Source organism: Chrysemys picta, chromosome 16, assembly GCF_011386835.1.
Source record: "Chrysemys picta bellii isolate R12L10 chromosome 16, ASM1138683v2, whole genome shotgun sequence".
Classification (NCBI taxonomy): domain Eukaryota; kingdom Metazoa; phylum Chordata; order Testudines; family Emydidae; genus Chrysemys; species Chrysemys picta.
Window position 1 is genome coordinate 10,313,651 of NC_088806.1, and position 23,807 is coordinate 10,337,457.

Consider the following 23,807-nt stretch of genomic DNA (forward strand, 5'->3'; position numbering starts at 1 on the left):
CTCCTTCATCTCCAGGACCCCCATCTTCCGCCCCCACTGGGGGTCCGAGGGGCCTGAGCCCAGGAGACTCCGTGCAGATATATAGGCCGGGGCCAGGAGTGGAAGCCTGTCCTCCACCCCACCCATCTGGCTGACAGCATCTATGGCCTTGGGACCCAGCAAGGGGGCTAGATACCGGGGCTTTTCCGCAGGGTCCCCCTGGTTCAAATCACCAGCCTGCTCGAAGGCCGTGTGGTGGGCATCCACATCCCCCCCCCCCCTCCTTCACCAGGGGCAGCAATTTAGTGTCGAGGTTCTCTGTGGAACTGGCAGCCTGGGGTCTATCCCCACTCACCCCTGGGGAGCCCCCGATCCCTCTCTGCTCCACCATCGCCAGTCCATGCTGCTGTTGCTTTTCCTGCAGCTTTTCCTCAGGCTCTTGCTCTCTCTCATGGTCCTCTCGCTCTCTCAGACTCAGCTCCAGTCCCATCCGTCTCCAATCCCCCGATGGGGAACCCGATCGTGAAGACCGCCGTCTGGTTGGGGACCGACTCTTGGGGATGCCTGGCTACTGCTCCTGCTGCTTCCAGATCCTCTTGTAGCCTCATCTTGGTCAGGAATCTGCTCCTTAGAGCGGTCCTCGTCCTCCAGCTGCACGATTGACTGGGCCTTGGTGAACTTCCCAATGTTTCACGGGCCAAGAGGCCACCTGATCTCTTTGTTCTCCAACACCTTCAGTTGGCACCTTTGCAGGGGAGGGGCCCAGGCCATCAGTGGCCAGGAGATGGGGTGTCGGCCATTCTCTGTGCAGACAGCATCTCACTGTCCCTCTAGGGTTCTGCAACAATCACACCCCCTTATTCCACCACCGAGATACTTAAGAACTGCATAGGGGAAACTGAGGCACCCACACAGTATTCAGAGACAACCTTAAGAACATTCCCACTTCGTCACAGCTAGATATGCCATGTCACATAAGTCTGCAAAGGTTGTGATCTACTGAATATATTCATCCCACTTAAGGTGACAATGGACTGTGAGAGATGCCAATCCACATCTGAGCTTTCCTGGGAACATTCACACTAACATGTAAGCAATGGCGTCGGCCTGTAAAGAACGAGTCATGCATGGACATGTGACTTGCCCATGTGACTCCAAAGCGCCAACTTGTAGCTGTGATTCTACACGGGGCGGGGGGGGGGGTGTGTGTGTGAGAGGTTTCCACCCACAAGAGAGAGACTATATAAGCTCCTGGAAACCCCTCCATTTTGTCTTCACTTGGCTCAAGAGGTAGCCTCTGCACTCCAAAGAGATGCCTGGGAGAAACTGGAACAAAGGACAGTGACTACCGGGGTGTGTGAGTGATTGCTGGACCCAGACTAGAAGGAGGCTAGTCTGTAAAAGAAGCTTACTGGAACATCTCTGAGGGTGAGATTTACCTGCATTTAGTTTCTTACTGTATTAGACATAGACTTGTGTGTTTTGTTTTATTTTACTTGGCAATTCACTTTGTTCTGCCTGATAGTACTTGGATCCACTTAAATCCTACTGTCGGTATTTAATAAAATCACTTTTTACTTATTAATTAACTCAGAGTATGTGTTAATACCTGAATAATCCTGGACGAGCAGGGTAACTTTCCATAAAACCTCTACATCCTACACTCAGGGCAACTCCACACTGACGCAGGACATCTCTTGGTCCATTAGGATCTGGTGTAGTGGGGTGTTCTACCAGTGACACCAGCATGTACCAAGGGGGTGTAGCAGGTCCACAAAATTCTAGAGACCTAGGCGATGTTGATGATCACCCAAATGCCAGTAAGTGTCCACCCAAAGTAGCTGGGTCTCCTGATCTATAGGGTGCCAATGCAACATTGGGTGGAAGAGCAGGAATTGCCTCCCTCTGTTGTTGTCTCTCTCTCTGTTGTAAGTTAGAGATTACTACATCCCAGGCACTAGCTACTTGCGTCACTTGTGACACCGCATCTTCTAGTCCCTGAACAATCACAGTCTCTAGAGGCACTCCCTCTTCACTATCGGGGCGGACACCAACTGAGGAGAGGATATCTCCTCCCTCTTTGCTCTGCCCGTCTTATTTTTTACATTACTAGTTGCCTTCTTTATGATGACACTCAACTTCACCTCCTGGGGTGCCACCCTGGGACTTTCTCTTCCTACCTGCAGACTGCTGGTAGTTTCTGCGCTGCTCCCGTCCTCTCCTGACTCTCCCTGTGGCTCCTCCGACAATCTCCAGCTCCGCTCCTGAAGGTGCTGAGCTAACTCGCTCGCCCTATTTCTAGTGATTGGCCCAGCCGGTTTCTCTGTCTCCACCATGCCCAGAGGGATGGGAACCGATTCTTAGTCCTCCTCTAACACGTCTTCTGTCTTTTCCAACTCTCTGATTCTTTCCAACAGCTGCCCATGGTCTGATTTAGAGCCATCCAGCCATCTTAAGCTGGCAGACACTTGCTCCTACCAAAAACATTCTTCAATTTCCCCAGCCCTTGGACCAACCTCCCCAGGGAAGGGATTTCTATCCCAGGATAACCCCCCCACCTCCGCCCCTCTGTCCCGGTATTCTTGCCAGCAAGTTAAAGAAGTTTGGGCTGGATGAATGGACTGTAAGGTGGATAGAAAGCTGGCTAGGTCGTTGGGCTCAACGGGTAGTGATCAATGGCTCCATGTCTAGTTGGCAGCCGGTATCAAGCGGAGTGCCCCAAGGGTCGGTCCTGGGGCCGGTTTTGTTCAATATCTTCATTAATGATCTGGAGGATAGTGTGGACTGATCCTCAGCAAGTTTGCAGATGACACTAAACTGGGAGGAGTGATAGATACGCTGGAGGGTAGGGACAGGATACAGAGGGACCTAGACAAATTAGAGGATTGGACCAAAAGAAACCTGATGAGGTTCAACAAGGACAAGTGCAGTGTCCTGCACTTAGGACAGAAGAGTCCCATGCACTGCTACAGACTAGGGACCGAGTGGCTAGGCAGCAGTTCTGCAGAAAAGGACTTAGGGGTCACAGTGGACGAGAAGCTGGATATGAGTCAGCAGTGTGTCTTTGTTGCCAAGAAGGCAAACGGCATATTGGGCTGCATTAGTGGGAGCATTGCCAGCAGATCGAGGGACGTGATCATTCTCCTCTATTTGGCACTGGTGAGGCCACACCTGGAGTATTGCATCCAGTTTTGGGCCCCCCCACTACAGAAAGGATGTGGGCAAATTAGAGAGTCCAGCAGAGGGCAACGAAAATGATTAGGGGCCTGGGGCACATGACTTACAAGGAGAGGCTGAGGGAACTGGGCTTATTTAATCTGCAGAAGAGAAGAGTGAGGGAGGATTTGATAGCAGCCTTCAACTACCTGAAGGGGGGTTCCAAAGAGGATGGAGCTTGGCTGTTCTCAGTGGTGGCAGATGACAGAACGAAGAGCAATGGTCTCAAGTTGCAATGGGGGAGGTCTAGGTTGGAAATTAGGAAACACTATTTCATTGGGAGGGTGGTGAAGCACTGGAATGGGTTCCGGTTTTTAAGGTCAGGCTTGACAAAGCCCTGGCTGGGATGATTTAGTTGGGGGTTGGTCCTGCTTTGAGCAGGGGGGTTGGACTGGATACCACCTGAGGTCCCTTCCAACCCTGATATTCTATGAGTCTATGACCCCCCAGCCCTGCTTTGGCTCCAGCCGCGAAACGCTGGATTTCGAACTTGCTGGCGAAGTGATCTCCCATCACCGGGCAAAGTCTACCCTCATCTCTGGTCTGAATGTGTCCAGCACTGACAGCCAGGAGTCCTGGCTCCCAGCCCCCCCCGCTCTAACCACTAGCCCCCACTCCCCTCCCAGAGCTGGGGAGAGAACCCAGGAGTCCTGGCTCCCAGCCTATGATATCCAGGCGGCCAGGGCGGAGGGGGCCCCCCCAGGGAGGCCGTGCCCGGTGGATTCCCCCATCGTGTGTGAATGTGTCTCACCTGCCCTGCTCCCCCCACAGCGAGCGGCAGGATGGGCCCCCCCGAGGATGCTGCAGAGACAGAGCTGGGCGCTGGTCCTGGGTATGAGCATCAGCTTCAGCATCTCTGAGCTGTGGAGCCTTCAGAGGTGAGTGAGTGGGGGGCCGGGAGCCAGGACTCCTGGGTTCTCTCCCAGGCTCTGGGAGGGTAGTGAGGGCTAGTGGTTAGAGCAAGGGGGGTTGTGGAGACCCAGGACTCCTGGTTTCTACCCCTACTGTGGTCTGGTGTTCAGCAAAGGATGTCATGAAAAGTTTCTCCCCCCAGCCTGTGTCTCGCGGGGCGTGCGACTGGCTGCGTCAGGTGAGTTACGCTCAGAAGCCCTGTCAACAAAGATCATCCCGAGGTGGCGAGCCCCAATCCAGGCTTCTCCAGACAGGCCGGGGGAGACCCCGTGAAAATCAAAGCTGTGAACTGGTCTGTTTGAGGTGCTAGTCCCCGGGGGTCCCTGGCACTTCCCTGATGCCCCATCCCCCAGAAATCTGTGCTTGACAGCCAGGCGCTCCGAGCCCCCAGAACAGGCTCCGCGGGACGTACCCCTGAACGTTGCCTTTGCCGCTCGAAGACACTGCCCCGGAGAAATCGATCCCCTCCTGGAACAGGCCCCTCCAACTGCCCGAGATAACCTGCTTCAGTACGGAAATAACCCCCCGCCAACCCCACACCCCTCGCTGCCACCTGCCATCCCCTGAAATTCACCCGGGGGATCATCAAACAATCCCAGCCCAAAACCCCCTCTTCCGGCCTTCAAACCACCCTCCAAGTTCCCCACAGACCCACCAGCCCACAGCAGTAAATGTAAACCTTCCCTCTCCCCCAGGCAGCCCGGCAAAAGACAGGGGAAACTGAGGCATGGACCCATGACAGAAACATCTCACTTCCTCGCTCGGGCATTTTGCGGGGATTCTGCTGCCCAACCTGACGCAGGGTTTCTTTATTAGATCCCGGCCTCGACCGTGGGGTTTGTCACGGTGCCGTAAATCCGGTGCCGGGGCTGGGCGCCCCAGGGGACTGCTGGGGAGGGAGGGGGGCTCATGCCTGGAGCTAACCTGTGCAGGACCCGCCAGCTCTGTGGGGCAGGGGAAAGACACAGTTGGAGGGATGTGGGGCAGGGAAGGAGGTAGTGGCAAGGATATGGGGGAGGGGAAGATAAAGGAGTCAGTGAAGCAGTGTGGGGCAGGGAAGGAGGTGCAGGGAGAGGAAGGGGAGGGGAGGAGCGGGGGCTCTGTGAATTGGGGGAGGGGGCAATGGGGCAGGGGAAGTGCTGGGGGGGCCCTGTGGGGGGAGGCTCCCCTGGTCATGTGTAATCCTCCTTCTCCTTTCCAGCCCCAAGGCCCTGGTGATGGGGGCAGAGCGGTGCCCGGAGTTGGTGCAGAACTGTAGCACAGGGACCCTCCCCCCCAGGTGAGTGGGGCCGGGCGCGTCTCACAGACTCGGGGCAACCCCTCCAGCCCCCCCACACTGGCACTGGAGGTAGAATTCATCTGGGGTTAGATTTATTAACTGCAGGAGATTGATTTTAAGTGACTATAATGAGGCATAAAAGTCCAAACTGGTTTCAAGAAAATGAAAGTCACCCACAACTAACACCTAACGTAACAAGTGGACTGAATTCAAAGACAAGGTCTCTCTGAATCTCTTTCCATTGGGATGTCTCCGGCAGTCCCAATGCTGCTTCCTTTGTTCTTCAGGTGTTGTGGATGCCGGAAAGGGAGAGAGAAATTGGGACTGATGGGTTGGATCACAGAAACCCCCTTGGGAGCTGTCACCCGATGTGCAAAAACTACCCGTGCTTCTGTTTTCCCTGCCAGCTCAGGACTCCCACACCCTGTCTTGCTGAGCCAGACATGCCTGTCTGCTCCAACACAGACCCAGGGTCTGAATCACTTGTCCCAAAGCTGCAGGTTTATCTGAAAACAGCTCACAGAAGCGTGCTTGTCTTTAGCACTCAGATGCCCAACTCCCAATGGGGTCTAAACCCAAAGAAATCCATTTTACCCTGTATAAAGCTTATGCAGGGTAAACTCAAATGGTCCTCCCTCTATACCACTGATAGAGAGATATGCACAGCTGTTTGTCCACCCAGGTATTAATACATACCATGAGTTAATTAATAAGTAAAAAGTGATTTTATTAAATACAGAGAATAGGATTTAAGTGGTTCCAAGTAGTAACAGATAGAACAAAGTAAGTCACCAAGCAAAATAAAATAAAACACACAAATCTGTGTCTAATCAAACTGAATACTCTGACAAAGTTCTTCCTCTATTTTGGTGGGTCCTGCGCTTATTGGCGGATTTTCTTGCCTCAGAGATTCACCATGTGGGTTGGGCAACAGCCCAGAGACCTTCCCCTCTGGAAGAACCCACAGTCCAGGTGAATTGGGAGGTTTGGGCGGAACCCAGGCCCACCCTCTACTCCGGGTTCCAGTCCAGGACCCTGTGGACTGCAGCTGTCTATAGTGCCTCCTGTAACAGCTGCACAACAGCTACAACTCCCTGGGCTACTTCCCCATGGCCTCCTCCAAACACCTTCCTTATTCTCACCACAGGACCTTCCTCCTGGTGTCTGATAACGCTTGTGCTCCTCAGCCCTCCAGCAGCTCACTCTTAGCTCCTTGCATCTCTTGCTCCCAGCTCCTCACACTACAAACTGAAGTGAGCTCCTTTTTAAAGCCCAGGTGCCCTGATTAGCCTGCCTTAATTGATTCTAGCAGCTTCTTCTTAATTGGCTCCAGGTGTCCTAATTAGCCTGCCTGCCTTAACTGGTTCTAGCAGGTTCCTGATTACTCTAGTGTAGCCCCTGCTCTGGTCACTCAGGGAACAGAAAACTACTCATCCAGTGACCAGTATATTTGCCCTCTACCAGACTCCTGTACCCCACTGGTCTGGATCCGTCACAATACAGATAATCTCGCCCTCAGAGATGCTTCAGTAAGTTTTTTTCTCAGACTGGACACCTTCCAGGCCTGGGCACAATTCTTTCCCCTGGTACGGCTCTTGTCCCAGCTCAGGTGGTAGCTTCGGGATTTCTCATGATGGTTCTTCTCCTCTCTCCACTTTGTTCTGTGCCACCCCTTTATATATCTTTTGCATAAGGCGGGAACCCTTTGTCCCTCTGGGTTCCCACCACCCCCTTCTCACTGGAAAAGCACCAGGTTAAAGATGGATTCCAGTTCAGGTGACATGATCACATGTCACTGCAAGACTTCATTGCCCACTTGCCAGCACACCCATATACAGGAAGACTCACAGGTAAACACAGCCATCTGCAGTTGATTGTCCTGGTTAATGGGAGTCCTCAAGATTATAAGCTTTGTAATGATACCTTACAAGAGACCTTTTGCATGAAGCATAGTCCAGTTACATTATATTCACTTATTAGCATATTTTCATAAAATCATATAGACTGCAACGTCACAGGGACATCTGTTCTTTCTCACAGTCCCTGCTCTTCTTTGGGACTCATGTTCAGGAAACAGCAAGTCTGTGTGGACGGCAACTCCCAGCTGTTCCTTTGTCAAGATGTATATTTTTCACCCAGACCCTCTTTCACCCAGACAGTGGGGATGGTCCATTTGACACCTGGCTGAAGTGTTGGCTAGTCATTCGTCTCTAGGGAACTGGTTGGTGGCTGGAGTATATCTTAGTAATGCCCTACTGAGGAATCCTGTAACTTTACATGCAATGTCGCCACCTATATTTTACCAGGACAATAATGATCAGCAAATTATGGTTTTCAAAGGATACCTCACAAGGCATTATTTGTACACAACTTATCATAGTCCTTAAAAAGAGGGTGACTATAGGGGTACAAGACTGGCACCAGGACAAAGAAATCAGAGAGTTAGTTGCAGGTGAAAGCCAGCAAACATCTACATACCAGCTAAATCCGAAGAGTGAGTGAGCTGTACTGATCTGTCAGTTCAAAGTGTCTTTCAGGGCAGCCCCAGGGTGGTCTCTGGCAGCCGTTCAGAGTCTCTGCCCCCTCTGAGTTCAAAGAGCTGAGAAGATGGGAAATTTCCGGTGGTTTTGTTCAGCTTCCAAGCCCACAGGACGAGGTCCCTGCCACGTAGTGTTTCCCAGGTGCGACGGCCATTGACCAGTCCTGTGTGTTGCGATGATCCCACATGGCCCAGCTGATTTCGTTAGTTGTGAGCGTGGGCCGGGGACCGATTCCTCTTCCCCGGTTCACAAGTTCACAGCAAACGTTCGCACTGTTATAAAGCAAAACTCCTGTCTTTCCGTCTAGCCTGGGACAGACGCTGTGTGATTCCTGCCCCAGCAGCTCCCAGCCGCTTATGGAGGCGAAAGGCGAAACATGTCCGTGTCAGACTCACAGCTGTTCTGAGCCGACCCAACATGCTGGGGAGCTGGGCTGGCCTCCGGCGACGAGTGTGTCAGGTCTTAGCTAACACCGGCAGCCAGGGTCAGAGCTGGCAGCGGGGGGCGGTCGATAGTGGGGGGCCAGAGGGCCCCTTGGAGGGCGCAGTGCAGGAGGAAGGGGGGGCAGATCAGTGACTCTCTGTGTCTCCATCCCAGGCCGGACCAGGACTGGATCTTGAGGCAGTTGAAGCTACAGGGCTACCCCTGGACGTATAACGCCAGCGCCCTGGGCCAGTACAGGTACCCTCCACCCCCAGTGCCCAGTCCCCCTGCTTCCTCTCCCCTCACCCCTCTGCCCCCTCCCTCCCCCATGCTGCCCCAAATACCTCCTTCTCTACCCCTCCACTCCCTCCCCCCAGCCCCCTTGGCCTCTGCCCCCTGCCGCCTCCGACTACCCCCCCCCCATCTGCCCCTCACCCCTCTCCCCCGCACAGGGAACAGCTGGGAGCCTGCTGTAACGCTTCAGCTGACCTGGTGCTGACCCAGAACAACACCCAGAACGGCTCCCAGATCGTCTACGACGGAGAGCCGGACAAGAAGTATCTGGTGGATGAGAAGCTGTGGGAGATGCTGCCGCAGGTAGGGGGCGCTGGGCTGTGGGGGTGGGGGCTCACCACTGGGCACTCCGCCCCAGAGCTGGCTGCATCTCAGCACCGGGCGATGAGTCCCTGTATAAACAACCCTTGAATCCCACCCCAGAAGTGGCTGCATCTCAGCGCTGGGAGGGAGGCCCTGGGGGGGCGTGTCCTGTGCATGGTCAGTGGGTGCTGATCCATGTCCCCTCCCCCGCAGGTCTCCCCATTTCAGGATGCCCCATACAACACCTGCGCCGTGGTGGGAGGAGGGGGGATCCTTCAAAACAGCAGCTGTGGCCCCGAGATCGACCGCGCCCAGTTCGTCATCAGGTAACGCCGGCCGGGTGTGGGGGATGGGAGCAGGGGGAAGGGGGCACAGTGCGGAGATCAGGGGGTAGAGAAGCGGGGTTAGTGTGGGCGTAGGGTGGGGGAATGAGGGTATGGGGGGCAGGGAGAGTGGGGTGCAGTGGGGGCTCGGAGAGTGGGGTGCAGTGGAGCTCAGGGACAGTGGGATGCAGTAGGGGGGTTCAGGGACAGTGGGGTGCAAGGGGTTCAGATGGAGTGGGGTGCAGGGGGGCTTCAGGGGGAGTGGGATGCAGGGGGGTTCAGGGAGATTGGGGTGCCAGGTGGGAGGGTCACGGTGCAGGGCAGGGGGTCACCTGTTGAGACGAGGGGTGCGTGACCCATTTAAAAGGCCATGATGGGAGGAGCAGTACCAGGGGAGGGTGGTGTGGGCGGCCGGTGAACCGGCTGTTGGGGGAGGGTAGCCCCCGGCCCCTCCCCTTGAGCCCAGTGCCCCGCCCCTCCCCATCTGCCCCCCTCCCCCACAGAAGCCCAGTCCACCCCCACCTTGGCCCCCGGCCCAGGCAGAGCTCTGGGAACGCAGGAAGGGGGCGTGGCCCGGGGGCAGAGTGTGGGCGGGGCCAGGCGAGGCTGTTTCAGAGGCACCGCCTGCCCCTGCCTATGATACCAGCTGCCCCTGGAGGGCGGTAAAGACCTGGGACCCCCATGGGGGGATACCGGGCTTCCCTGGCTACTCCCCAGCTCACCGCCGCCTCCCCCCTAGGATCAACCCCCCATGGGGCTCCCCCCCCATGAACTTTATTGACGACGTGGGCAACAAATCGAACATCGTCACCATGAACCCCAGCGTCCTGCGCGACCGGTACCGGGGGGACAAACTGTGGGGGGAGGGGCGCCCTGATGGGAACATGTTGGGGGGGGGTTGGTGGATTGGATCAGAACTGGATTGAGACCAGCAGGAGGAGGGATGGGACCCATGGGGGGAGCCAGGATCAGAACTGGGGGGATGGAGGAGCGAGCCCAGATAGACACCCCCACGGGGAGGGGGTAACCCAGTTCAGAGTGTGGGAGGGGGTACAGGGGCTCTCCAGTCAGCCATAGGGTCAGCAGGGAGGATTGGGGGTCAGAGAAGACCCAGACCCATCCCCCCCAGCTCTCCAGTTGGCCATAGGGTCACCAGGGGATCGGGGTCAGAGAAGGCCCAGCCCCCAGCTCTCTGGTCGGCCATAGAGTCACCGGGGGATCGGGGCAGAGGAGACTGAGCGATGGGACGGCCATGGGAGGGACCGGGACTGGCACTGGGGGATGGGCTGTGCCAGGACAGTGGCTGACGGGGGCGTCTCTCCCTGCCCGCAGGTTCGGGGGTCTGAGAAACCAGCACCAGAACTTTACAGAGGTGGTGGGTGCCTACGGGGCCCCGCTGCTCCTCATCCCAGCCTTCAGCTTCGCCGGCAACAGTAATATCTCGTTCCAAGCACTCTACATCCTGAAGAACTTCAGCTCTCCAGTCCGCACCTTCTTCATGAACCCCGAGTACCTGGCAGGGCTGGACAGGCACTGGCGTTGCCGTGGCCTGTGTGCCAAACGCCTTTCCTCAGGCTTCATGCTGTTGAATGCCGCCCTGGAGCTGTGCCAGCACCTCACCCTCTACGGCTTCTGGCCCTTCTCCACTGACCCCGAGGGGCGGCTCCTGCCCGAGCACTACTATGACAACCAGCCCCCCAAGCCGGGCATTCACGCCATGTCCGATGAGTTCACCCGCTACCTGGGCATGCACCTGCAGGGCGCGCTGCGGCTGCATCTGGGGCGCTGCCAGGAGGGCCCGGCCGGCGGCCGCGCACAACAAGGCTCGGAGGGGGGGGCTCTGAAATGAGCTCCCCGGCGCCTCAATTCCACCTGACTCCCTCCCCAGGTACCAAAGGAGGAAAATAGCCAGTGGCATCAATTCATTTGGCATTCGTTAATTGCCATTCATTAATTGGCTTCTTTTCAGTGCTATTTGATTACCAAAGTTCATTAATGGCAAGGTGTTCGTTGGCCTCCTTTAATTACTATTTAATTATCACAGTTCCTTCATTATGAGTTGTCGGCTGGCCTATTCATAGCTCTTTAATTATTGCAGTTTACTAACTGTAATTAATAAGTCAGCACCTCTTAATTGTGATTTAATTATCCCAGTTCGTTAGTCAATCATCCTTCATTGCCATCTGTTGGTGGCTAGTGAGTCCTGGCCGACAGTTACTTGTAATGAGTCATTCACCAGCTGTTTGTCACTAATAAAGGCTCTTTGGTGATTGCTCTTCATTGGGGTGTGAGGGGTCGTCACCCCCGGGGTGCAGTCTGCGCCCCCTAACACTCCCACTGCTTTGCTGGTAACTCAGCCAGCCCCCGTTATCACCCAACGCGACAGCAGGTGGCGCCGCACACCCAACTCAGCTACCTGAGTGCTTTACCGAAGCCACTCGTACATCAACTATATAAACACCAGCCAATTCCCCAGCTCCCCAGCCTTGCCCCCCACGGGAGTACAGACCCTGAATTCTACCGTCTTGCACTGCCCAGGAGTCTGTCCGGGGCAAGCTCGTTAATCCATCGATGCGGGGATGGTCTGCGCCAGCCTTGACTGGCTGAGCTGTGATTTCCCCACTCAGAAACGCACGGGTTGGGATAAAACATAAAACAAGTTTATTAAACTACAGAGAGCGTAACTCATAGAATTATTTTGTTAGCCATTATAGCCTACTAATCCAGCCAGCCATATCAAAGAATGTGTTTCTTTTTCTGAATTCATCCATTTCATTCTTATATTTTATCAGTATTAATTCCTTGGACTTTAGGATGCATTGAGGCATAAGATATGTTTCCTAATAGTTACACATAGAATAAGTTTTGCTGAAATGCAAGAAGCCTACCGGCCTGTAAGATCCGGTAAGATCAGCTCTGTAGCTAAAAGTATAATCAGTTAAGAGTAGGTCAGCAGAAAAGCTGGCAACCTTTGGCACAGGTAAGAATGGTCCCTGGACTTTGGGGGACCAAAGGGAGGACCCACACACAACACTGAACAACTTTATCCGGCATCTGCAACCGGTTGGTAACCGCAGGGTCCACCACAAACCTGGGAGTCGCAAAGAGAGCCTAGGTTGGCAGTTTTGGAGAGAGATCATCCTTATTAATATCCATAGAAAGTAAGTGTGATAATCCACTAACCTAGAGGAGAAGGGTCCCCGTACAGTTCTTAGGATACGGAAATAAGATTTGGGTATAGTAGGTTGAGCCTGAGTTACATAGCGTCAGGATCCTATAAAATACCTGGTAAGGAAGAGTCAGGAGGCTCTTCTAGCACCAGAAGCTTTGGTTTCTTGGAGTGTTTTTTCCAAGAACTCTTTCTTGTCTTTGTTCTCCTCTATTCTACAGCATTTATAAATTTCATAGCATTTATTCTTCTTCTGTTAATCTCAATAAAGTTTTTATCACTTTGGTATTGTCCTCAGGGTAAGCGTTTTTGCCAAGCACCCCACGAGTCCTCTCCCGCTATAGAACCCTCTGAGTTCTCAGACCCTGTCGTCTAAATTGAATGAGAACGTATAAATCTTCTGGTCGGATGCGATCAGTGGCGAGTCATAGCAGTGAACCTATCAAACTCAGGTCAACAAGAGTGCGATTTGAAGTGAGTGTCCGTGATAGCAAAGAGATCGAAGCAGGTCCCCTAGGAAATGAAACAAAACTTGCAAACAAAGCCTAACGAACTAGATAGGGTTGGAATCAGCGATATCTCACCCCGATACAAGCAGTCCATACACAGGCTAGAAATCCCTTTCGCCTGGGACCGGCACTTCCCCTGGTTCAGTCTCTGTTGCTCAGGAGTTTCCAGGTGTTCTCGTGTGGGGGGAGTGAGGCCCAGAGGTGACGTCGATCCCCATCTTTCAGAGCCTTTCCGTACGGCGGGAACACCTTTGTCCTAAGCTAAGTGCCCAGCCCAGTTGGTGGAAAAGTACAGCTACCAAAATGGAGTCCAGTGTCATGTGATCTGGTCACATGCCCTTGTGAGTCATAGCAGCCGTTAGCCGTAGGCTGGCTGAAGTGTTCCCAGGAAGGCTTGCTAGGTGGGGGAGAAGGCCTCTTGTTTCCCCTCATGGCCCATCACAACCAGCTGTCTAAACTGGCAGCATCTTGCCGAGTGGGTGTCATCCAGGTGTAACTGCATTCGAAATACAGACACGTCGTCAATATTCATAACTCCAGATACAAACCTGATTCAGGCGCACCAACAGGATAATCGTCTTCAGCGAATCGTGACTTTTCTGTAGGCGCCTCCCATGACACGTATGGTACAAAACGCATCAGAATTCTGTCATAACCATACCCCTATGATGAATATGACAAGGGGCACCTCGTTAAGTGCTCTTCATTATCCGTGACACTGTCTTCCCTGACAGGGCGTCTGGAGCAACAATCGGCGGGCAAGCCAGCTAGCGGTGAGGGCCACACTTAAAAACCTGAGGGGAAAGGACACTGCCCAGCTTACTTTGGAGTGGGTCTTCTGCTCATGGTTTGTGTTGATGAGTCCTGTTTGCAGCGTTTCCCCCAAATGAATGCTCCCCAAATTAATTCCCTCCCTGTATTAAACGTTTTTTGCTACACTCAGACTCGGTGCTTGCGAGAGGGGACGTACGGCCTCTCAGAGGCACCCAGCGGGTGGTGTGGAATTGTCCCAGGTCACTGGGTGGGAGCTCGAGATGGTTTTGCGTCATATTGTGGAAAATGAACCGCGAGATATGGGAGAGGTGAGCTGAGCAGTGGGGAACCCCACAGGTGTAGAGAGTGGGGAAGAACCCTGCCCTGAACAGGAGCTAAGGACCCTTCCATGTCCAAAGACAAGGACCTGCCAGAGGGGAGAGACTGAGTCGTGCGTTTGCTGTGGTGCTGCCACGCCCAGATGGGCTACCAGAAACTAGGGACTCTCCCTCCCCCGGCAGGAAATAGAGATAATACAGAAAGTACATTTGGATGTCCATACTTACACCCTTATCTTCCTTAACCATTATCTTACAGACTTAACCATAAGCTTTCTCATCACCGTCATCTTCCCCGGTAGCAAATCATTCCGGCCCCTTCCAAGGTCTACATCTCTCCAACCTTTCAGTTCCCTATAACTTAAGAGTTACTTAATTTTATCTATACCAAAGGTTATAAGCATCAAGCCTCACACTATTACTAAAGCCAAATCTTACAGGATAAAAGCCTGTCGGTTCCTTGCATTGCTACTAAATATAATAAAGCAATGAATCTAATACAGGGAAGCTGGCCCACTGTGTGTAAGTATGGTCGCCGAATGTACTTTCTGTATTATCTCTATCTGCCTTGTTGAGTTTAGGAGGGAGGGATAGCTCAGTGGTTTGTGCATTGGCCTGCTAAACCCAGAGTTGTGAGCTCAGTCTCTGAGGGGGGCCACTTAGGGATCTGGGGCAAAATCAGTACTTGGTCCTGCTAGTGAAGGCAGGGGGCTGGACTTGATGACCTTTCAGGGTCCCTTCCAGTTCCATGAGATAGGTGTAGCTCCATAGATTTAAGTGTGTGTATAACTTTGCTAAATTTTCAATAAATCATCAGTTTGTAAATATATATCAAGGGGTTCCCATGGTGTGAGTCTTGCACCTGTGCACATCAGGGTTCCCGAATTATTGGTTACTTTTAGATGGGACTCCGTGGGGCGCACAGGGGTCACCTCCCTGCCCAGTAACTTGCTTTTGAAAATTCTAAATTAGAAACTAAATTAAAACTCTCAGTCGGAAGTTGGTGCCTGTCAGACACGCTCCCCGGAACTCAGCAGGGGACTGCCTCTTTTCCCTCTTCAGCTGCTGTTCCTCTTTCCTGGTTCTTCGCCTTTAGTCGATTCTGTCCGCTTTTCTTAGGAAGGGAGAGCTGGGACACAGACAGACATCAAAGAAAGGTGCCCTGGACTTGAGTTTTTAATCATCGGGTATGTCGGGGGCAGGATGCAAGTGTCACGGAGTGTGGGGGAGTCAGGGCCCTGCACCCCCCACTTCCTGCGATTCCCCGGGACTCTCAGCCAGCGACACAGAAGGTTTATTGGATGACAGGAACAGAGTCTGAAACAGAGCTTGTAGGTACAACTAGGACCCCTCAGTCAGGTCCCTCTGGGGGGCAGGGAGCTTAGACCCCAGCCCCGGGACTCCCTCCATTTCCCCAGCCAGCTCTAAACTCCAAACCCCCTCCAGGCGTCTCCTCCAGCCACCGCCCCCGGCTCCTCCTCCAGCCTTTGTCCAGCTTCCCAGACAGAAGGTGTCACCTGGCCCCAACCCCCTCCTGGGTGCAGGTTACGTGCTCAGGTATCTTCCCTCAAGGCCAGTCTCCCATCCCCAGTGCAGACAGACCCAGCCAAACTCCCCTGCAACCTTCCCCGGCCCATCCTCCCCACTCCCTGCTGGGTCACAGCAAGTGAGGTGATGCGGGACATCCACCTGATTGCACTCCTCATTGAGTATTGACTATCTCAGAGCTCAGTACGGTTCCAGCTACCTGGTTCTAGCTACCTTCACGTCAGTCCCCTCAACTCTCCACTGCTGCACCTAGATCCCTCTCTGACCAGCTGCTCAGTCCGTCCGGACTAGGTCATTTACCTCTCCATGAGTTAATCCAGCGAGGGAAGTGAGAGGGAGCAGAACCCCCCTCCCCTCTGTTTTTTCTTGGGACTTGTTTAAGTAATTGTTGAACCGATTAAGGGGTTAATTATTTAAGGAGGGACGTCCCTATATCTATATATACACCTCTACCCCGATATAACACGACCCGATAGAACACGAATTCGGATATAACACGGTAAAGCAGCGCTCTGGGGGGGCGGGGCTGTGCACTCCGGCGGATCAAAGCAAGTTCCATATAACGCGGTTTCACCTATAACGAGGTGAGATGTTTTGGCTCCCAAGGACAGCGTTATCCCGGGGTAGAGGTGTATATGGGTGTGTCGTGTTCACGTTTTTTAGGTAGATTTAGAGTAATACATTTACTTGAGCTCACTTAAGTAAGAGTTGAAGAAAGGGAAGTAGTCAGCTGACAAGTCTGTGGTTGACCAAAGACGTAACATACAAACACAGACTGTGAGTGACTGGCCAACTGCAAAAGCAGTTTCTCCTCCCTTGGTGTTCACACCTCAACTGCTTATTTTCTGTGCCTGTTAAGCTCCCCGTGTGGTGCTCCCCAATGTTTGGGCTCCTGCCAACCCCCCCCCCCCCCCCCGAGTGTCTCCCTGCCCCCACTTGCTGCCTCCTCCCTGCCCCGGAGCCTGGAGCCTGCAGCACACCGTGGCCCCTCCGCTCTGCAGGCTGCCGGCAGGTCCTAGTGTCCCTCTTCACTAGGGCCAGGGCAGGCTGCCCTTCCCCTGCCCTTCTGCCCTAGTCCTGAGCCTCTCTCTTCAGTGAGGTGCTGCCACCCTGGAGTCGCTCTAGGTAAGCGGTGCCAGGCCGGAGCCCGCACCCCGCACCCCAACCCCCTGTCCGGAGCCCCCTGCCACACCCTGCACCCCACCCCCCTGCTGCACCTCTCACCTCTTCTGCACCCCAACTCCCTGCCCTGAGCCCCCTGCCGCACCCTGCGCCCCAACCCCCGCCGCATCCTGCACTCCTCTGGCACCCCGCACCTCAATTCCCTGCCCTGAGCCCCCTGCTGCACCCTGCACCCCGACCCTGCCGCACCCCACACCCCTCCTGCACCCCACACCCCAATTCCCTGCCCTGAGCCCCCTGCTGCACACCTCCTGCACACCAACCCCCTGCCCTGAGTCCCTGACCGCACCCTGCGCCCCAACCCCCGCCGCATCCTGCACTCCTCTGGCACCCCGCATCTCAATTCCCTGGCCTGAGCCCCCTGCTGCACCCTGCACCCTGACCCTGCCGCACCCCGCACCCCTCCTGCACCCCACACCCCAATTCCCTGCCCTGAGCCCCCTGCTGCACCCTGCACCCCGACCCTGCCGCACCCCACACCCCTCCTGCACCCCACACCCCAATTCCCTGCCCTGAGCCCCCTGCTGCACACCTCCTGCACACCAACCCCCTGCCCTGAGTCCCTGACCGCACCCTGCGCCCCAACCCCCGCCGCACCCCGCACCCCTCCTGCACCCCGCACCCCAACTCCCTGCCCTGAGCCCCCTGCCACACCCTGCGCCCCAAACCCCGCCGCACCCCGCACCCCTCCTCCACCCGCACCCCCAGGCTGGGGCAGTGGGTTGGGGTGTGGGAGGGGCTCAGGGCTGGGGCAGGGGTTGGGGTGCAGGTGGGGGTGAGGGCCTTGGGGTGGGTCTGGGAGCTCTGGGCTGGGGAAGGGGTTGGGGTATGGGAGGGGGCTCAGGGCTGGGGCAGGGGATTCGGGGTGTGTGCTCTGGGAGGAAGTTTGGGGTTAGAGGGGCTCGGGACTGGGGCAGGGGGTTGGGGTGCAGGATCTGGGAGGGAGTTAGGATGCAGGGGGAGGAGACAACCTGGGGCAGGTGGTTGGAGTGCAGGAGGGGGTGAGGGCTCTGGTTGGGGGTGCGGGCCTGGGGGGGGCGGGGATGAGGGGTTTGGAGTGTGGGAGCGGGCTCAAGGCTGGGGGAGGGGTTGGAGCATGGGAGGGGGTACGGGGTGCAGACTCCAGGAGAGAGTTTGGGTGTGGGAAAGGCTCAGGGCTGGGGAAGGGAGTTGGGGTGCAGGTGGGGGTGCGGGATCTGGGAGTTAAGATGCAGGGCGAGGTGCTGACCTGGGGCAGGGGGTTGGGGTGCAGGTGGGGGTTCAGGATCTGGGAGGGAGTTAGGAGGCAGGGGGAGGTGCCGACCTGGGGCAGGGGGTTGGGGTGCAGGTGGGGGTTCAGGATCTGGGAGGGAGTTAGGATGCGGGGGGAGGTGCCGACCTGGGGCAGGGGGTTTGGGGCGCAGGCTCTGGCCGGGCGGCACTTACCTCAGGCGGCTCCGGGTCAGCAGTGCAGCGGGGCTAAGGCAGGCTCCCTGCCTGCCCTGGCTTCGCACTGCTCCCACAAGTCGCCGCCATGTCCAGCCCCTAGGCGGAGGGACTAGGGCAGCGGGGAGCCGTGTGGCCAGTCAGCCTCCGGGTGCGGCTAGTCCCGGGCTAAGGGGCTCCCCGTACAGGATCTCACGCGCTCGGGGTGGGTCTGGAACATCCCCCCAGAACCAGGGTTCCTGGCCTGTCCCGGACGCCGCCGGAGAAATGTCAGACTCCGGCCTGGGACCAGTGCAGGGGCCGGGTCGTTCTCGGCCAGCATAGGGGGGAGGGCTTGTCTGGGCCCCAGGCAAGGGGTTATGAGGGTGGCAGGCCCCCACCCACTCTGATTCCCCCACCAACCCCAGCTGTGACGCTGGCTCAGCCAGGCAAGGCAAATAGCCCCCACCCAGCAGGCGGGTGAATGTGGCTGGGGGGGCAGGCAGGTGGGGGCGCTGGGTCTCTGGGGATGGCGCTGGGCAGTGGGGGTCTGTGTGGGGTACTCCTGGGCCCCAGGGGGAATGAAAACAGCCCAGGGCCCCCTCCTGCAGCGTTCTTTGCTTCCCTGCAGAAAGAGAAGGAGAACCAGGGGTGTGTGATTGGGAATGTTCATGGCCTAGTTTGGGGGCATTACCTCCCAAATAGAGGTGAGGGGTGGGGGGCCACATGGGGTGCAAGGTCACGCCACTGCCCCCCCCTTCTGTGAACACAGAGTTGCTGCAGCCCCGCTGAAAAGAGAAGGTGCTGCTCAGCTCCCTGGACTTTGCACCTGGACACCACCTTCTGGGTCCTAGGGCTGGTTGAGCTCCCTTCTGTGTGCTGGGAGCCATCCTTCATCTTGTACAACAGTGAGTTGTGGGGCGGGGCAGGGCAGGGGAAAAGAGGCAGGGGGGGAGAAGGGAGTGGGATGGGGAGGAGATGGAGCAGTGGGGAAGGGGCATGAGATGGGGAAGAGAAGAGGATAGGGGAAGCGGGGGCAGGGGGAAAGAGGCAGGGGGGAAGAAGAGAGTGGGATGGGGAGGAGATGGAGCAGTGGGGAAGGGGCATGAGATGGGGAAGAGAAGAGGATAGGGGAAGCGGGGGCAGGGGGAAAGAGGCAGTTTGGGAAGGAAGGGGGTGGGATGCGGAGGAGATGGAGTGGTGGGGAAGGGGCATGGGATGGGGAAGAGAAGAGGATAGGGGAAGCGGGGGCAGGGGGAAAGAGGCAGTTTGGGAAGGAAGGGGGTGGGATGCGGAGGAGATGGAGTGGTGGGGAAGGGGCATGGGATGGGGAAGAGAAGGGGATAGGGGAAGCGGGGGCAGGGGGAAAGAGGCAGGGGGGGAAGAAGGGGGTGGGATGCGGAGGAGATGGAGTGGTGGGGAAGGGGCATGAGATGGGGAAGAGAAGGGGATAGGGGAAGTGGGGGCCCAGCGTGCAGATCCCCTTGGCAGCAGCTGGGGCTCCCCTGTTAAGCAGGCCCCTCAAACCCTCACTCTGACAAGCTCCACCTCCCCTGCATCTGTACCACCCTGATGAGCCCCCCCAGACACCCTCCCCACTGAGCCCCAACCACCTACACCCATACCCCCACCCAAATGAACCCCACCTCCCCTGCACCCAGACACCCCCCCCCCCCCGCTGAGTTCCAACCACTTTCACTTGGTCCCCCCTGCAGACTCCCATTACCCCTGCACCTGGAATCTCCCTGTACATCCAGATCCCCCACTGAGCTGCCTGCACCCCGACTGCCCCACACAGAACCCTCTTACCCCCCCCAGCCAATCACCGCCTCCCCAGCGCTACGCATGACCTTTGTTGACTTACATCAGTCATAGCCCTCTTCCACCACTGCGCTCCAGCTTGGTGGTGCTCTCTGCGCCCGCCCTGTAAGTGCCATCACGCCATTGGTCAAGGGGAGGTCCAGGGGGTGGGATTTGGTGGGGACTCTGTTCTGAGCTGCGGCGTGGTAAGGGGGCTGGGCCGGGCGGGTTGGATATGGGCCAGAGGGTCTCGGGGGCAGTCAGGGGACGGGGAGCGGTTGGATAGGCATGGGAGTCCTGCGGGTCTGTCTGGGGGCAGGGGTGTGGTTAAGGGTCGGGGCAGTCAGGGGACAGGTAGGGGGTAGGGTCCTAGGAAGGCAGTTACAGTGGGGGGGATCTCAGGAGGTGGTAGTCAGGGGACAAGGAGCGGGGGAGTTGGGGGTTCTGAGGGGGGCAGTCGGGGGCGGGAAGTAGGAGGGAGTGGATGGGGGCGGGGCTAGGGCAGGGTGGGGGCGGGGCTAGGGTGGGGCTCCCTGGGTGCACACCCTAATGAAATGTGCTGCGCACACCTATGCCTGTGTCTGTGCTGTGTTAGCGTCAAATTAATGTCTGACTAACTGTATCTATTTTTACAGTCGGTTAAGGCTTTGTCCGGCGGGGTTTTGTTTGACAGACTTCATTTATTTTGAATTTATTTCTGTTGGCATCTGCTGGCTTTAGTTTAGCTTGCTGTGAAGGTCGTCTGAGCAAGAATATCCCAACCAACTAATAGCTGGACTGCAAAGGTTTTTCAAACGGACGCTTGCTACACCAAAAATGAACACGCGGTTGTATTTGCTAAACCGGTTTCCTTTTCCTTTAGGTGTCTATAAAAACGATTTAGTTTGGAATATGTCTCTGGTTCTGCCCACTGACTGGCTGCTTAAACCAGCGGTTCTTAACAGTGGCCCTCAGAGATCTCCAACCAAGCGATTTTTTGACATTGGTGACTGACGCAGCAAGCCCAGAGGTGCCGGGGCGAGGATCTGCCACTCTGGAACCCATTAAACGCTGGCTGGTTGAATTAGAAACAGCTGATGTGGGCAGCATGCGCAAAGGGCCCCAGCACCAGAGCGTGCAGCTGAACGGGAGGGCACGGCCGAGGGGAAAACACCCCCTCCACGCGCAGGGGCAGCTAAAGAAGCAAACAGCCTGTTTAGAAGCACTAAGAAAGGGATAGATAATAGGACAGACAATATCATGTTGCCTCTATATAAATCCATGGGATGCCCACACCTTGAATATTGTGTGCAGATGTGGTCGCCCCATCTCAAAAAAGATCTATTGGAATTGGAAAAGGTTCAGAAAAGTGCAACAGAAATGATGAGGGATATGGTACGGCTTCCGTCTGAGAAGAGATTAATAAGTCTGCGACTTTTCAGTTTGGAAAAGAGACAGCTAAGGGGGGGATATGAGAGAGGGCTATAGAATCATGACTGGTGTGGAGAAAGTAAATAAGGAAGTGTTATTTACTCCTTCTCATAACACAAGAACTAGGGGTCACCCAATGAAATGAATAGGCAGCAGGTTTAAAACAAATAAAAGGAAGTAGTTCTTCACACAACGCACAGTCAACCTGTGGAACCCCTTGCCAGAGGATGTTGTGAAGGCCGACATTAATAGGGTTCAAAAAAGAACTAGAGAAGTGGATGGAGGATGGCTCTTAGCCAGGATGGGCAGGGATGGTGTCCCTAGCCTCTGTTTGCCAGAAGCTGGGAATGGGTGACAGGGGATGGATCACTTGATGATTCCCTGTTCTGTCCATTCCCTCCGGGACGCCTGGCACTGGCCGCTGTCAGCAGACAGGACGCTGGGCTGGACGGCTAAGTCTGAAGGACCCCAAGGGAAACCCGACCATCCCTAGCCGAAGCAGAAGTCCCCTCTGGCCCCACAATGTCCACCCTCAATAGGCATGGTGGGGTTAAGAGGCCAGTACAAAGGTTAATTTACCCAGGTTAAAGCATAAGCAGGCAGGCCGGAAAAGAATCGGAAGACACAAAAACTGACAGCAAAAAAGGTTTTAAGTCCATCAGCAGCAGGAGGCCTCTGCCCATACTACCAGTGGGGCCACTGGATGGTCGAGGTTGTGAGACTAAAAATTCCTTATCCATTCGCATGCTCATTCGCACAAGTTCTGCAAAGTTGTCACAGTTCCCAGCCTAGGGGTTGCTCGTGTCAGACATTTCACTCTCTTATCGCCCATTCTCCTGCATCCTTTATCCTAACACAGATCTTTCACTTCTATGTTACCACCTATTCATTCTTTAACATATTTCTTTTTACAACTCTCGGGGCATGACAGGCTTTACCAGATCTGCTCTGCCCACTTGCTACACAGGCAAAGAGAACAAAGGAGATAAGGAGCGCAATGGGTGGGCATTTCAGGGTGTTGTTCTGAAGTTCAGAACAGATTCTCGGTCTAAAGATGGACTGGTACAACTAGCAGTTTGGCCCTGTGATTTTTACATCGAGACAGAGAAACATTTGCAATTAGGACGGCCTTGTCGGCCTCTGCTTCTAAAACATATTTCTTGCTTGTGGCCAAATTCAATACGGGGCTTGCTGCATAGCATATACCTATATTCAAATACCTATTTCTTATTCCAGTACTCAACATGGTCTCACATATATGGTCTCACAAGGTGCTAAAGGAGCACTCAAGGACGATAAGGCCATTGAGAAGTGTGACGAAGTGGAAATGTTCTTAAGGTTTTCTTTGAATACTGTGTGGGTGCCTCAGTTTCCCCTATGCAGTTCTTAAGTCTCTAGGTGGTGGGATAAGGGTGTATGATTGTTGCAGAGCCCTAGAGGGCCAGTGTGATGGTGTCTGCACAGAATGGCCAACATCCTGTCTCCTGGCAACTGATGGCCTGGGCCCCTCCTCTTCTGCAAGGTGCCAACGGAAGGTGTTGGAGAACAAAGAGATCAGGTGACTTCCTGGCCCGGGAAAGAGACAAAGGGAGAGGAGGAGCTTGAGAGTTTCAGTTTGGAGCTGGCTGGGAATATGGAGGGGAGGCCAGACAGACCTCCTGGCCTCCTCTGGCCCCCCAAGATGGACCTGACTGAGGGGTCCTGTTCTCTGTACCTGCAAGACCTGTCTTGGACTGTGTTCCTCTCGTCTAATAAACCTTCTGTTTTCCTGGCCGGCTGAAAGTCACAGTGAATCGCAGGAAGCCGGGGGTGCAGGGCCCTGACTCCCCCTCACTCCATGACAAGGAGAAACTAAATGAATTATTTGTGTCGGTCTTCACGGCGGAGCATGTGAGGGAGATTCCCACACCTGAGCCTTTCTTGTTAGGTGACAGATCTGAGGAACTGTCCCAGATTGAGGTGTCATTAGAGGAGGTTTTGGACCAAATTGATCAATTAAACAGCAATAAGTCACCAGGACCAGATGGTATCACCCAAGAGTCCTGAAGGAACTCAAATGTGAAATTGCAGAACTACTAACTGCGGTCCGTAACCTATCATTTAAATCAGCTTCTGTACCTGGAGGATAACTAATGTGATGCCAATTTTTAAAAAGGGCTCCAGAGGTGATCCCAGCAATTACAGGCTGGTAAACCTAACTTCAGTACCAGGCAAACTGGTTGAAACTCTAGTAAAGAACAGAATTTTCAGATGTCGAAATGAATACGATTTGTTGGGGAAGAGTCAACATGGTTTTGTAAAGGGAAATCACGCCTCACCAATCTACTAGAATTCTTTGAGGGGGTCAAGAAGTACGTGGACAAGGGGGATCCAGTGGATATCGTGTATTTAGATTTTCAGAAAGCCTTTGACAAGGTCCCTCACC

General features: G+C 55.1%; 1 protein-coding gene across 1 annotated transcript; it reads left to right on the forward strand.

Annotated features, from left to right (window-relative positions):
- Positions 1-1,264: 1,264 nt before the first annotated feature.
- LOC101948654 (alpha-2,8-sialyltransferase 8F-like) lies at positions 1,265-12,723 on the forward strand. Its single transcript, XM_005312124.4, has 8 exons — positions 1,265-1,407; positions 3,967-4,073; positions 5,309-5,386; positions 8,524-8,607; positions 8,802-8,946; positions 9,160-9,272; positions 10,009-10,107; positions 10,602-12,723. The coding sequence occupies exons 2-8, from the start codon at positions 3,994-3,996 to the stop codon at positions 11,116-11,118; spliced, it is 1,116 nt and encodes a 371-aa protein (XP_005312181.1). The 5' UTR covers positions 1,265-1,407; positions 3,967-3,993; the 3' UTR covers positions 11,119-12,723.
- The last annotated feature ends 11,084 nt before the right edge of the window (positions 12,724-23,807 follow it).